A 14441-nucleotide genomic window follows, 5' to 3' on the forward strand; every position below is an offset into this window, starting at 1 on the left:
AGTACACATTGCTTTTGTTTCTCTGACCTTGTTTTAGTGCACTGGCTTCTTTTGGCTGACGGATTTTGGGACACTCTGCAAATGCTCTGGTATCGATTGGCTGGTGAAAACGGACTGGTCTCCTCGTGTGTGTCACGCGAAACAAAGCGGCGAAACAGATGCCAAACAGATGTGAGCAGCAAACTACAAAAGTGTATTTTTTCGTATCGTAAGTACTCTTGTTACACATACACATACAAAAAAAAGGCAAACCTTTCGATGTTCGGTTTAGACGATCCGTACCGTCTGCTCTATGGACGTGAAAGGCGTCGTTGTTTCGCGTACTCTTGTGCAAGGCTTGTTCCTTTTTTGGGCCACTTTCGCGTTTTTGTGCAACGGTTTTTTTTCTTCTGTCAACGAAATTTTAATTTAAACTTTTTCCCTCACGTGAGTCGCGCTTTCGACTGCTGAAACCCCAAATTGAGAACAGTGTTTCCACTTATTTCCGGCCCATAAACTCGGATCTGGTGTGTGCTCCCTGTGTGTACACTGAGGAGAGCTGCCTAACTCCCCCCAAACATGGAGACGCGAAACCTGGGCCCCAGTGTAACACATTGGATTTAAGGGGCGAAATTGTAGGCTGCCTGCGAAAAACACCCTGCCGCCCTTTCTAACCTTCTTACAAGCGCAGACGAGGCTTGAGCAGAATCGCTTTGAAGGTGTGGTAGGAAAAAGGATAGAGAGGAAAAGAAACAACGGTAAGGGGAGCTGTGGAGTGGCATTTTCTCATTCGCCATGGCTCATATGGGCTCGCCATCCACTCCTAACCTCTCCCGGTGCGTAGCAACGTGTATGCAAACGTGATGGAACAGGACATTTGTGTTGTGTGTTGGTTCATGGAGAACAATAACAACAACAACAACAACAACAGACCCGTTGCCAGGATCTGAGCTGTGCTACGATTTTGCGTTTCCTGCCGAACGCTATTTTTGCTCTCAATTGCTTTGGTTACGGATGAGAAACTTTTTTTTATGGATTTCGGCTTTGATTGAGCGAAAAGCGCGCAAAAAGCGGCACGATTCCAACTGTGCCTCATTTTTCGTTGGCAATGAGTTTGCAAGAGTGAGAGAGAGAGGGAGGGGGGGGCTGGTGACTGACAGGAAGTCAAAAGGGACTGTCAAACAGATTCACCGTATCGAACTGCAGGTGCGAAATGGTCGCAGTAACCAGTGAAAAGTGTTTGTATGTGGAGTGGAGAAATGATGTAGCGTTCTTACTGGGATGCTGTAACAACCGAAACGCTTGCTGTTAACTGCATCCATCGCCATATTGGGTATAACATCGTAGCAAACACGAAGTAGAAGGACCAACCAGACCGGCTCGGACTCATTTCGTGGTCTCATGCTTGTCTTTTGTTGTGCGCTAGTTTAAATTGCTTTTCGAAAAATGTTTAAAACTTTTATGTTTGTCCTCAGCCCACTGGTTTCTTCCTTCCACCCTCCCCCAACAAACCGTCATGCCGTCGTGCCGTCTGGAAATGGTACGTTGCCAAGGTCGGAGCAGGATCTAGCAGCGGTTGGTGCAACCGGTGCTCTGTGTAGTACGTGCGGCAGTTGGAAAACAAATCGCACAGTGGGAGTGTGGGTGGAATGTGACCCGCGCAAGGAAGTAACACAGGAAACAGGTAAACACACAAAACCAAAGCGCTGTGCAAATACACGTAGCGTGCCGATCTACATCATCGTTTCGTGTGGCTATTGCTTTAATAAGTTGATTGTATAACCACGTGATGGCCCGTGTGCTGTTCGTGTTCGTTTTGTTTTGGGCGCGCGTTTGCGATTCCAATACCCGAATGGTTGTTCAAAACACGAGCAACAAAAACATCGGGCCCCAAACTCTCCATCCCAAAGAACGACAGCATGGAGGTTGCCCATGAAGGTTGCTCTTTTTCGTTGTGAAGGAAGTTACTGCTTCTCTGTGGCTGTGTGTGTGTGTGTGTGTGTTTATGTGGTTGATGTTACGCTATGCTTCTTCCTCGTCACTGTGTTCGAACGTTTTGCAAACGTTAACCTGAAACCCCTGATCCGGCCCGATAGGGTTGAGAAGGAGAAAACAAAAAAATGGTTTCGTTTTCGTGGGTTTGTTTTTCGCGTTTTGAATGGTCCCAAAAAGAAAAGAAAAATCTATTGCTGTGCGTGTTGGAAGTTGAAACTCGTTTGCAAAACAACGTTTTTTCTCGCTATCGAGAGGTGATTTCCCGCCAAACAACAGCAAAGGGAAGAAACGTACATGGTATTGGTAGGATAAAGCAAGAAATATATAAAAAAATAACTCCTCGTCAGAAGTAGGATGAGAGACTAAAAGAAAATGGATCCCAAAAGTTCGTCGCAAAAAAACTACCCTTGCGAGGTTATACAGGTTTACAATCGGTGTAGGGTTAAGCGTACAATGCGAAACACGAATGTGAAACACGAAGGCGGAGATAGAGCGAAAGAACCCGAAAGTTAAACCGGAATTGGGACTTTGGTTGTTGTTTTTGGGTTTTATGTTTGGATGAAAACACCAAAAACAATCAAAGGTGCAATTGCATGGAAAACACTAATCCATCAGCACTATGATTCATTCGATCGATCAAGCAATGGATTGGTCCAACGGTTTTGCCTGATCGATTTCACTAGGAATCATAACGACTCCATGATGCTCTCCGAATGATCATGTACAAGCGGTTATATGGGCACCAACCATGCAGTTTTAAGTTTGTTTCTGCCACCTGGAAGGCCACTCAAGCTGTTGAGTAAGCGACGAACGCGGATCGATCGGACTGTGCAATAAAAAAAACGAATCAACATTCGCCTCGTTCGGCGGTGACTTTGGAATTGGAAATCGGAGGAGTCATAAACTGTAAGGGAACGAAGGTGATGGTGTCGCTTGTGCGGAGCCCGTTCAAAGAGAGCCGCAATTAGCATTTGAACGTCGGGCTCGCCGTGGCCCGACAAAAGAGTGATGATACATAAATCAAAATTGTCAAAACAAATTTACTGCACTAAACTCCCAAACGCGGCTAATATGCTTAATTATGTTTAAGCTGGGTAAAAAATCAAACGTCGATTATAATGACAAAGAGTGAGAGAATGGTAGAAATACGAGAATTTACGAAACGAGCACGATCAAGAGCTAACTGCACCTCTGACCGATCGGTGCTGGTATAACCGAGAAGCTCTGACAAACTTCCGACACCAAAACCGAAACCGAAACAAAATACCTCGTCTCTTCCACCGGACTGCATGTCAACGCTTTATGGTCCCTAGTAATAAAACGTCCAACCGGAATGCGAGAGTATCGGTTTGAAGCGTCTTGCAGACACACTCGCCGGTGGACCGGTCCGGTTGGCCAGTCGGCAGGGTATACATAATTTGACGGTCGTAAATCGGTTTAACTCATTCGAGGAGCTCGAGGTTCAATTTGTTAATAATCGCATCCCGAACCATCGACCTATGCCTGCAACGGTGCGATTCTCTCCACCGCCGTCTTTTGCATGCATATGAAGATGCTATTGCGTTACATTTGCGTTCACTGGCGTCACTGGTATGCTGTCTCTCTGGTACGAAACAATGCAATGCCATTTTTATAGCCCAGAGCTGCAGAGAAAATGTAAAAATCCGTTTCACCAAAATTATACGCCCAAAACGTTCGTTCTTTTCGTGCAGTGGTTCACCCCTGTCGGCGAGATCCAGCCGACAGGAAGGGGGAAAGCCATAAAAAACTTATGGTATCTGCGTGTCCGTTGTGTCGTAGGGCTCTGCAAGCATGCTTGGCACTTCAGACCTTCTTCGAAGATGACAAGTTCTCCAAAACGTGCTAACATAAAAAGGCTAACATAAAACTTCGGTTTTTGATGAATGTGTGTGTATGCCTAAAAGCCTAAGGCAATTGCATTCCGAGTTATTCAGCTCATCATGCATAGTTGAAATGGTTTCTTGAGTTGTTTGTCAAAATTAGAGAAATATGATTTGAGTTATGACAGTTTTTAGTAACTTATTGCCTCTAATCTTTCTCTAAACATTTCAGAAAGTGTGGAATCTGAGGAGAGCCTGTGTAATCCTACTTTTTGTTTTGTTGTTGAAACAAAAGAAAAGAAATAGTGCTGAAAGTTATTCTTTATAAAATACTGTTTTATCACGTTGTTGTTAGTTGGGGTTTTGCTGCTGTTTATATTAAACACGTGAATGCAAAATATATTTTAATAGCAATTCTGTAGTCATGATTGTTATTAAAGCAAAACGAAATACAATGCAATACGCTTCATGAGATGAATGTTAGTGTAGAGGAACAATCGCTATCAATACGTAGGTTATTCTCACCGGCTATTCGCTTATTCTCACCGGTTAATTCTTTTGAAATGTATACAACAAATTATATTACAATGTCACCTTCTACTTGTGTATAGTGTGTTAATATTATTCCTGTCTTGTCTTTTGCTGTTCCTCTCACATGCGTAGTGGATCAAATCGTACGTATTTTGCCGCAATTCAAAGGTCACACATCCGACAGAGCCTGTTGCCTGGGATCTTACTGCAGCTCTGGTGCATCGATGAACTCGCTCGATTCGCGGGCACTTCTTACGGCTGGCGGCGAATCTGAAAGCACCAAATAGACGTCGTCGTTTACGCGTTCATCTACCGTGCCGGTGTTTGGTGTGTTTTGTGCTGCAAAAGCAGCTGCCGACTGCTGGCTGATAAGCGGATCGATTGGCACAGTGAACAGTGCTACGATTGCGTTCTCGACCGACCTGGGCACCATACTTACAATCGCCTTATCAATATAGTGTGGCATGATCATTACCTCTGTCGGGCTGAAACTGTCCGCCGAATCTTGACTCATCATCGAAGTTTCATCGTCACCGAGGTACTCCCCGTTGATAGGCGATTCAAGCTGCTGCTGCTGCTGCTCACCTGCCTCGCCGCTATACGGCAACACGCTCGCGCTGGTTGATGGTTGCGGCGGACCGTTCGTTGTCAATATACCGATCGTGGACATGAACGTTGCCGAGCCATTTGTCTCGTTTGTCCTGTCCATGAGCAGGCTCATGGAGTTGAACGCATTTACGGCGCTCAACAGATTCTCGTTCAAATCGCCCGTCTCCTGCAGGTACGGCAGCAATGTGCTGAACTCGTCCAGCTGCAGGTACCGGGCCGCTTCGAGCAGCGATGGCAGCCGCTCCCGCTCAACACTCAACTCGCCCGTGTACAGAAACTTGACCAGTGCGTCTAAATCTTCGTACTTTACGTTGTAAATCATGACGACCGGGTGGGGCGTGGGAACCTCGTTGAAAACGCTTCGGAAGAACGGGCTGCCCAGCGCCAGCACCAGCTTATGGGCGCGTAGCTTGCGCGACTCGCAGCAGATCGTCACGTCGACCAGCAGTTCGGCCAGCCGGGCCGCGTGCAGTGCGGCCGGAAAGCTGGTGCGGCGTTCTGTATTTTGCAGTTTAATAATACCGCACACCGGTTTCACGTACATGGTTTCACTCAAAAAGGCACTTGTGTGTAGTGTGTATGTTAGTGTAGGTGTGTGTGTGTGTGTGTGTTTTTTTTAACTTGAGCACTTGTTACTACTACGGAATTATGCACTTTTGCAGTTGAAATAGCTTTTACAGTATGATTGCGAAGCTTTTCGATACTACGGCACCTGGAGGGTAGAATTCAATCCACTGGCTCGGACGAGAATGACTAACCATGGGCAGCGACTGGTTGGTTTTAATATGGGGCGAGTTCAACGCAAAGATAGGCAGCGAAACGGGGAGACCGAAAGATGGTAGTGATGGGCCTGTCGTCGGGCCCGAAAGATGATGGATGGATGGGTTAAGGAGAAACAAGTTTTCTTTAGATCAGTGGTGTATAATTTTAGCCAGCAGGTTGGGGAAACAAAGTTAACGAGGACTATGCAGTAAAACTGATAGTATTTACAAGACGTGTGAAAGAGGTAAAGCGTTCAATTAAATTATTAAAGCAGTAGATAACACACGTAAATTAGTAATTCATAAATTAAAGGATTTTTTTTTCAATTCCCAGAATTTCAAGAATTCTGGAAAAAGAGAATCCCCATGAAATTAAAATTCAGTTTATTTGAATTAATAAATCGACTGATAAATACGGGTTTTTGATTGAAAAAGTTGAGTAATTGTAGTTGAATGTTCGGCTGATCATTGGCACAAAAAATAGATTATAACAAAGTTATATCCTCCAAAACACGACGAGTTAAAATTGTATACTCTAGAATGGATTTTAGGAAAAAAAATTAATTTAACACGCTGCTCCCTCAATGAGTTATGTTTGACATCTCTGCAGCCGAACTGTTCCGCGAAACCGGTTCTGGATGGCTTGTAATCCCTGTTTGCTTTCTAATTCCGGTCTAGCATTGCCAGCGTTCAGCATCAGTGTTGTCTGCTATGTCCTTCCAGCTGTGTATGGCCGAACTAAACCGTTTCCAAACATACCGGAGATCAATATCGATGCTGGCTATTAAAAGCTTTCCATTGCTAAAGCGTTTTATCAATTCTAGTCCGCGCTTCATGAGGGGTTCACTGAATTCTACAATTTAAATTTAATTTTCAGATCACTCATCCGGCGACTTCTACAACATTATTATTATACTCGATGGATCATCATTAGCAAAAAGGCTGTGCAACGAATCGATCTTTATACACTTGCACAGTTGCATCGCACCAAACTGATTTGGTGATGCGGGGAAGCAAATTTCGCCCAAAGCTGAACCGTTCGATGCTGTTAGATGATGGAATGATGAATCCAAACCTACGCTCTGCTCTCCTGCGCCCCCAAATCGAAATGTAATTAGTGCAGGTATAATTCATAGCACAAATTAAGCTTTCACCCGGTACTAGCCATTTCATTTTGCAGAAATTCGTCCGTACACCTTCAGCCGTAAGGTCCCTCCGTTCCGGTTCCTCCGGTTTCCCGCTGGGCAGTCAAAGTCGAGCTGCGACGAGCCGAGCCGATGCCGACCCACTGGCGAATGTGTCCGAGATAATTAGATATTTATCATCAATCACATCGAAATTATGCAAGTACAAACAGGCGAGTAGGAATTAGTAATTATCGTTTACGGGTGTATAGACGTTCGATTCTAGTTTACTCATACCCCCTCCCTCTGCGTGTCCCGCCATTCAGCTGATATTATTCACAGCCGAGTGTTTCAAAAACGGCACCACACACTTGGTGGTGCTCGTCTCGGTTGCTCGTCTCGGTGTGTGCATGTGGGCTGATAGTATCGATGGATTTAGGTTAGGTGATTGTGTGTGCGGTCGTATCATGTTGAACTTTATGCTAAAATCGATACATACGGTTAAAAGCAAGCGGCTTGGGATGCAATCGGGCGAGAGAAATGGTCCAGCGCATTGGTTTGGATCCCATTTTATGGTACCCGATAGGCAACCATTATCTATGTGCTATCTGTACGTGAATCTGTGTGTGAGTGTGTATGTGTGTGTGTGTGTGTGTGTGTAAGAAAAGGAGCTTTATGAGAGCGCCTACAGCTTCCTCGGTTTCATAGGAAATGGCAAGCTTTCGTCTTTCAACGTAGCAGCCGCTGTTGTTTCCAGGGCCACATTCATAGCCGTTTGGCTCCGCCGGGCAGTATCCAGTGCTGTCGGTCAGTGTGGTGGGCAGGTGCCCAGTGTTTACAATCCAGCTCAACACATCAAACGACACCCTCTGACGTCGTGATTTATTGTGCCCGATGAATGACGGGCTTGCTGTACGGGCGATGAATGGGGAATGGCACAGGGGAAGGTTCCTCACTTATCAACGCCAACGCTGGCATAGATACCGGGCGAGCGAGAGAAAGAGAGAGAGAGAAACGGGCTAGAGGCTCTGATGTGTCGGAATGGTGATGACATAGCGTAAGCCCGGCAGCAATGCACAACCTTGGCACGAACGGTGATGGTGAAGCCGACGAGGCCGAGGTGTGCTTTATGGAAAACCAAAAGTGCTTCTCCAACCGGTATTTATGAGCCAGAGCACCAGAAAAGCACTCCAGCCCAATGGGGCGGATGCTTTGTGGCAGGTTTGTGAGAGCGATTTATGAAAATGTACAAATATACTGCCTTGTAGAGGTTTCAGGACTTCCTCGACTAAAGTGCCGAAGCGAGACACAGCAAACGACGAGCTTGCCTGATAGATGGATGACTACGGAGCAGGACTGGCAGACAATTTAATGCAAAACATGCAACAGCATCCTTCTGCAGCGCCACCGGAGGAGGATAGGAATGGTGTGCCAGCGCTGCGGGTGGATTTACACCGAAGCTTAGGCGGATTGTCCACAGCGAGGGCGCAAACAAAACACACAAATAAAAACGTCCTCTCCCCTTGCCACGGACCCAGCACAGAGTTGTAAGTACTCTAAAACTAAAAGCAAAAAAGGGGGGATTCATCACTTACAGCACTTGTAATTCCACACATTCTCTCTTTGTAGGCAGTGTTCTGACACACACACACACACACTCACAGACGACTGTTGCATAAGTTGCAGAGGCTGCAAATTGCCGAAACGGGGTCGGCCACTGCCGGCAAACTAATTGCAAACAGTGAGAAGTGCCAAACTTTCCAGCCCCTCTAGAAAGCCACCAACGGGGTGGGGATGGTAAATGGGAGCGGAAATTAAATTCAATGTTAGTGCTCGCAAGAGTGTAATTAAAATGATAACGCCGATGGGTGCACCTGCCGGGATGTATGTGGTGGGTTTGGAGGGCAAGTCTCCGAGATCTGCTGAGACGCAGCACAGCGAATGCGTTGCAAAAAGTTGGCGCAGCCCATGCAACCGGAAATGAACGACGTGGTTAGGGGGGCGTGAAGAGAGGGAGGAAGATGTTCTTTCAGTAGTTCCTTGCTTTCTTTCGCTATGGCGGGTGGCGTAACGACCACGGGAAGCGTGGAGGACGTGAAAGATGCGCTCGCGCTCTCGTGTGCACGCTCGTTTTGGGGCGCGTTAATTAGACACTTAACCCCAAAAATCCGTCCTATGCTGACGCGCGCTATCTAGTATAATGAGGTAAATTTTTGGCCCCATCAAGACAGCCCCCAGCAGGCGCTTGAGCAGCGATGAAAAGTGGTGATTGTAGCGACGGTAGTAAAACTTCGGTTAGCTCTTCCGATGGTGTTCCGTACACTGGGAACGGGGGAAGTTGCACCGGGAGAGATCTGCTTTTAAGGGCGGAAGTGTAAGAGGAACGATGAAATTGAACAAGTTGTAGCGGGTGGATGGAGATAGAGCAAAGAGGGAGGGAGAAAGCCGTTGTTAACGTGATTTTCGCTGGAATAGAGGTTAGGAAAATCGTTCCCTTTTACCACTGCAAACAATATTCTATGCAATATCATCTCCCCATAACGAAATTGTTGTGGTAATTTCACTAGGCTGTAGGCGCACACATAACGCTCACGCTTTGTCGCTGGGTCGTGCAAAAGGTAGTTGCAACAAACTTAGTCTAATCTAGCTGAACTGTGCTTAAAATTGCAGTCACTTTGGCCTGTGTTTATTTTTTTTGAGGAAATAATTAATGAAACTCAATGCATTCAGGTATTGCACTTTCTGGCTAAGCGTATTTGTTTAAAGTGAACCTTGCAAAGGATCAAATTCTTCACAAACCTTTGAAAAGAAAACAGCCAAACTAACCATTGCTCGTGAAACAAGATACATAACAGTCATTATCGAAACGGTTTTTCTGTTTTTACTTTCTTTCCTCTTTAACACAAATGCAGCCAAACTAAATCGAGCAACATAATTCAATGGTTCCGCTTCCTACTTCGCGTCGTTTTGCATGTGCAGATGCCAAAAAAATAACAAACAAACCCGTACGAAAAGCTAAACCACCACACGTCCAAACATTACGCCCGTTGGCCCATGGTTTGGCTTAGATAGCGCGAGCTCGCGTGAAGGGGTTCTATTTCCGTTTCGAGGGAGAGCTGGTTTTTTTTTTGGTTCTACCCTTACCGTCCAAACTTTATCGATGGTTAATGCATGTTTTACTGTAGCAAGCACAGGAACCGACCTTGCATGGGACGAAAGATATAGGGATGGAAAATAAGGGTTAGAATAACAACGCTGTGGGCTCTTTCCCTGTTCATTGGAAGCTTTCGAATTGCAGGGCTCGGATGTGCTGTGCAATGACCGTGCAGAAAAAAAAACCAAATCCTCATGGCTCAGGGCATCGTACGATCGTACTAGTTTGTCTCGTACTGTTAGCTTTTCAACCGGTTCACCTTAGTGGTAGTAGGGGGGAAAAAGACCACAATAAGAGTGCCACTGCGGTTTCGATTCAAATAAACCCGAACGGAAACTAGCGACTAGCTCCAGAATCCGGCCGTGTACGCCTTTTTCCTCCCATTTTCTTTTGTCCGCTTCGACCATTTGTATCGCGTTTACAGGGATTGTGGTGTGACTTCACTGAACACAATTTTGTGTGTTTGTGTGTGTGTGTGCTAGCTGTCCTTTTTACAAATTCCCCAATCTAACGATGGGTTACCCTTCCCTTGGCAGTGCATCCTTCGTTTTCTGCGGTTGCACGCCGCAAACGACAAACGCTTTGAAGATTCGGTAACTTTAATTAAACTTGGCCCGCGCAACAGCCCGCCGTGCGGGTGCGCGTTATCGTGCATCCTTTGACCGCAAAGACCGCAGCCGCCAAAACTGTCGATGCTCGCTGTCTGCGGAAACCACTCGAACCGGTGCCACATATTTTCCTTCCTGACACGCGTAATTCAATTATTACGGCGTTACCTGTTAATACCGAGGGAGGAAACGCAGCTTCGTTGCTCTCGGGTCGATCGTACTCACCTGGAAGTAGAGAACGAGAGGAATGGTGGGTTATTGAATGGAATAGTTTTATACATGTGTGTGTGTATGTTGTGGGTGATGTGGTTAATATTCTAATATGCCAGCAAAGGGATCAAACACCACCCCAAACCATCAAAACAGGGGGTGTGTATCGTACATTAAACGTATCGAGTTTAATAAGTTCACGGGGAAAAGTGTAATCAAATCTTGAACGAACCGTGCTTCAATGGCTCATAAATAAAGCTCTCTTCGGAAGGGAACTATTAACCCCAGCCAGCAGCTGCCAGTCCATTATAAGCTCCCATTCGTCCGCTCATTTCTGCCCCGAATCAAACCAAACCCGTTAGTGAAAATCTATCAACTGGTTTTAGGAAGATATAGCGCACTCGCCTCTTCAATGGATGCAAACGCCGAACATTGAAATTCATTGCCTCGACCGACGGCCATTTGATTTGACCGGGGGAAGGGTGGGGGACGGAAGAGGTCCCTGGTTAAGGGTTGAGAGAAGACATTGCACGCAGTCAGCACACAGCACCATTCATTTGCGTTTACTATCTACTATCCACTATCGCGGGGTTCACGTTAGTGAGGGCATTAGCGTAGGAAAGCTCACACTTAATCATGATCGGTTGACTTGCATGTGTATGTGTGTGTTTGTGTGTGTGTGTGGGCGGAAATCGGACACCAAAACAGCCAGGAAACAACACGAACCGGTGGAGTGATAAAAGAGAAAAATCCTCTACGAGCTATCGAACGTGCCAGCTTGGCAAACGTAAATTTATGGCGCTCCGCGTCGGGTTAGGGGCGCAAGGGAAGGATAAAGGAGCGCCGCCCGAATGTGTATTGGATTTGACACGTAAATAAACTGCGTGTTTATGGCGCACGGTTATCTTTCGACTACCAGCAGTAGCAGCCCCAGTTCCTCGGATTCGCTACGCGCCGTACAGTTCTGGTGGGCATCAATATATCTTTCCTGATAGTTTGCTTCTGGTGTGTCGTTTTTTTGTTGTTGTACGGGTTCCTTTTTACTTTGCTATCTCCCCTCGAACAGGAATGGAAGGGAGGGTAAAGGGAAGGGACTAAGAATTGCATAGGATCCATACGCCGGAAGGTAAACACAGCCCCACGGGGGAAAACACACAACAACCAATTCAAACATAAAAAAGAGGAGAGAAACTTGCCTGCGGCTCGACCCTCTCGACCTTGGGACTCCGTGGTGTCGGTCGGAGGTGTGTGGTCGGCATTATTTTTCTTCCCTTTTCTTCCCTTTGCTTCTCCTCTTGCACCACACTTTTTCCCTGTGGGTGTTAGTAAACATGATCCGCATCAAGCCTGCCCCGAAGCATCATTCCATACCCGGAACTCGCGAGGGGTAGGCAATGGGTGGATTGGATTGGGGCTTAACACGCAAATTTGCAATTATAGCCGTATCGATCCTTAAATGATTTCGCTTTTCACGTTTTCTGTTTTCCCCTTTTTTGCCCCTACTCTAGGGTGGCGCTTTGAGGGTGCGAACGCCGTATTGCGTGTTGCGTTGGAATCGAGGCTTTTCCCTCGAGGTTAATTGTGTGAGCACGTGTGTGTGGGTTTGTGTGTCTGTGAGAGAGTGATGTGTTTTGCTGCTGCTGCTCCAAACCAAGCACCAAGTAGAACCAGTGAGTGTGCGTGCCTTTCTGCTAAATCAAAGGTCACAACTAACGCGCGGCACGCAACACGCAAGGGTCGCAGGGAACGGGGCAGGAATGGGCTGGAAAGCCCACGTAACACTAATTAAGACACAGCACAAAGGCAGCAACACACAAAACTTTTCCGATTGCGGCAGGAAAGGAAGGGCGCATATACCGATATCAATCGAATCCCTGCTCTTCCGGCCAGTCGGAGCCGCCTACCATCCATCCATCAGTAGTAATTAGTTTCATTTACCGCAAAATTCTACTATCGAAATCCGAACCGGGAAACCCTTCCGTGCGCATACCGTTTCGGTCGCTTTGGCTGATGATTGTTGGCAAGGAAGATAGAGAGAGAGAGATAGAGAGACAGGGAGCTAGAAAGCACTCACTATGAGGAGTGTGCGATTTAATTTATGATATTTGTTACAGGGCTTCATAGGTTCGGTCTCTGATTAAAACTAGCGTAGGCTTACTGCAAAGCGAAACGATCCTTCCCATCAGAAGGTTGGGTGAGAAGGTCCCGCCCGGTTGGTGTAGTTATAACTTAATCAGTTTATTAGATACATTGTATTACACCCCAAACGCGCGCGCTCGATAGAGAACAAGCGTCATGTGATGTACAGTTTAATGAAGGCGATAGCAAACAGTTTCCACTGAAACATGAGATTGGAACTGGGAAACCGTATCCATTCAGCGGCTTGGTGCGGCCTTGCTTATCGTAAAGATCACCCGTGGCCTAATTATTCGTACTATTTATTGTTTCGCCATCAAAGCTGACGGGCGAGAGTGCTTATTAATGCAGCTTCAAACTTCCTTTCCAAGCACGACAATCACGTGGTAAAATTGGCTCGCTAGGAATTGGCCTATGTTAGTGCTATCAAAAGCGATTTACATCCTGATCGCGGCATTAATGTGTGTGTGTGTAAACCGTGCGCTCGTCGACTGGTGAAGTTAAAATAATGTTATACATGCCAGTTTTCCTTCACGCTCGTTACGGTTAATATGCGGGGTGCGGTAATGCAGACATCGGCCGGCAGCCTTCTGCACCACGATGTGCCGGTGGGGGTTGGGCATGTGTGCCGAATATTCCGACTAACGGCGATATCGGGATCGTTCACCATATCCATTGGTGGCTGGGGGCCAAACGGGCCCAAAAGGTAAGGAGGGCGCCCATCAGCGTGCCCAGCGATTGCCTACCATCTAGGCGTATTGAAATGATTATATTGAATTTCATACGATAACCGTACCGGTTTACACAAACACACACACACACACACACACAAACACACATACAAACATTCACGTAATCACCGCTACACCGGTGGGAGATAAAAATCGATGATATTGCATGGATTTTATGGGAAGGTGTAAGGAGGGGGAGTTGGGAATCGGCAGCTTCGTTCGATCATCCCGTGCCCTTTGGCACTGTTGCGATTTTTCTCCCCCATTCTGCTCAACCGGCCTGTGGGATAGGGCCAGAGCGGGAAACGCGAATGGAAAATGGCACAAGCACTGTGAACATCGCGCTGTGTTGTGGGAGCGACACACACGCGCGCCACCCGGCAGCACAACATCATATTCACGAATGAAGCATATCGCGCATTATTTGTTATTTTCATTTTTATCACCAATTTATTCATGTACATTCAATTTAAATAAATACATATTTTTCGTGGGGTGGCGGTGTGTGGGGGGCGCGGCCCGAAGCAACTGGCCCACTGGCACGGGCGCGCGGCTAGCCTGTTAAGCAGTGTCGCGGTTCGGACTGCTTTTGCCACACTGCACACTGAGTTATGATTATGAAATTCAATTATTTTCATGTCACGTGGTTACTTTGCGTGGTGGTCGTTTTTATTTTCGTGCTGCTGCACGTCATTTGTCCTGATAATGTTTCTTGCGCATTTGGGTGCATTTGGGAGGATTTTTGGGTGTTGGCTGTGGTTG

At 46.6% G+C, this 14441-nt stretch overlaps 2 protein-coding genes and 1 long non-coding RNA gene across 7 annotated transcripts in view; 1 reads left to right on the forward strand and 2 right to left on the reverse strand.

Annotated features, from left to right (window-relative positions):
- The window catches only part of LOC120895440 (translational regulator orb2), a 244249-nt gene that overhangs the window by 39648 nt on the left and 190160 nt on the right, over nt 1-14441 (reverse strand). The window lies entirely within an intron of this gene.
- LOC120895442 lies at nt 37-7091 on the forward strand. The gene is made up of 3 exons (XR_005738319.1): nt 37-208; nt 6594-6839; nt 6897-7091. It is a non-coding gene; the product is annotated as an uncharacterized LOC120895442 (long non-coding RNA).
- On the reverse strand, nt 4043-5935 carry LOC120895441 (broad-complex core protein isoforms 1/2/3/4/5-like). The gene is made up of 2 exons (XM_040298807.1): nt 4822-5935; nt 4043-4616 (listed from the first exon to the last, which is right to left on the reverse strand). The coding sequence occupies exons 1-2, from the start codon at nt 5497-5499 to the stop codon at nt 4599-4601; spliced, it is 696 nt and encodes a 231-aa protein (XP_040154741.1). The 5' UTR covers nt 5500-5935; the 3' UTR covers nt 4043-4598.

Source organism: Anopheles arabiensis, chromosome 2 (assembly GCF_016920715.1).
Source record: "Anopheles arabiensis isolate DONGOLA chromosome 2, AaraD3, whole genome shotgun sequence".
Taxonomy (NCBI): Eukaryota; Metazoa; Arthropoda; class Insecta; order Diptera; family Culicidae; genus Anopheles; species Anopheles arabiensis.

Bases quoted from the DNA above. Each gene is read 5' to 3' on its own strand.
- LOC120895441 (XM_040298807.1), bottom strand. From the start codon at position 5,499: ATGTACGTGAAACCGGTGTGCGGTATTATTAAACTGCAAAATACAGAA.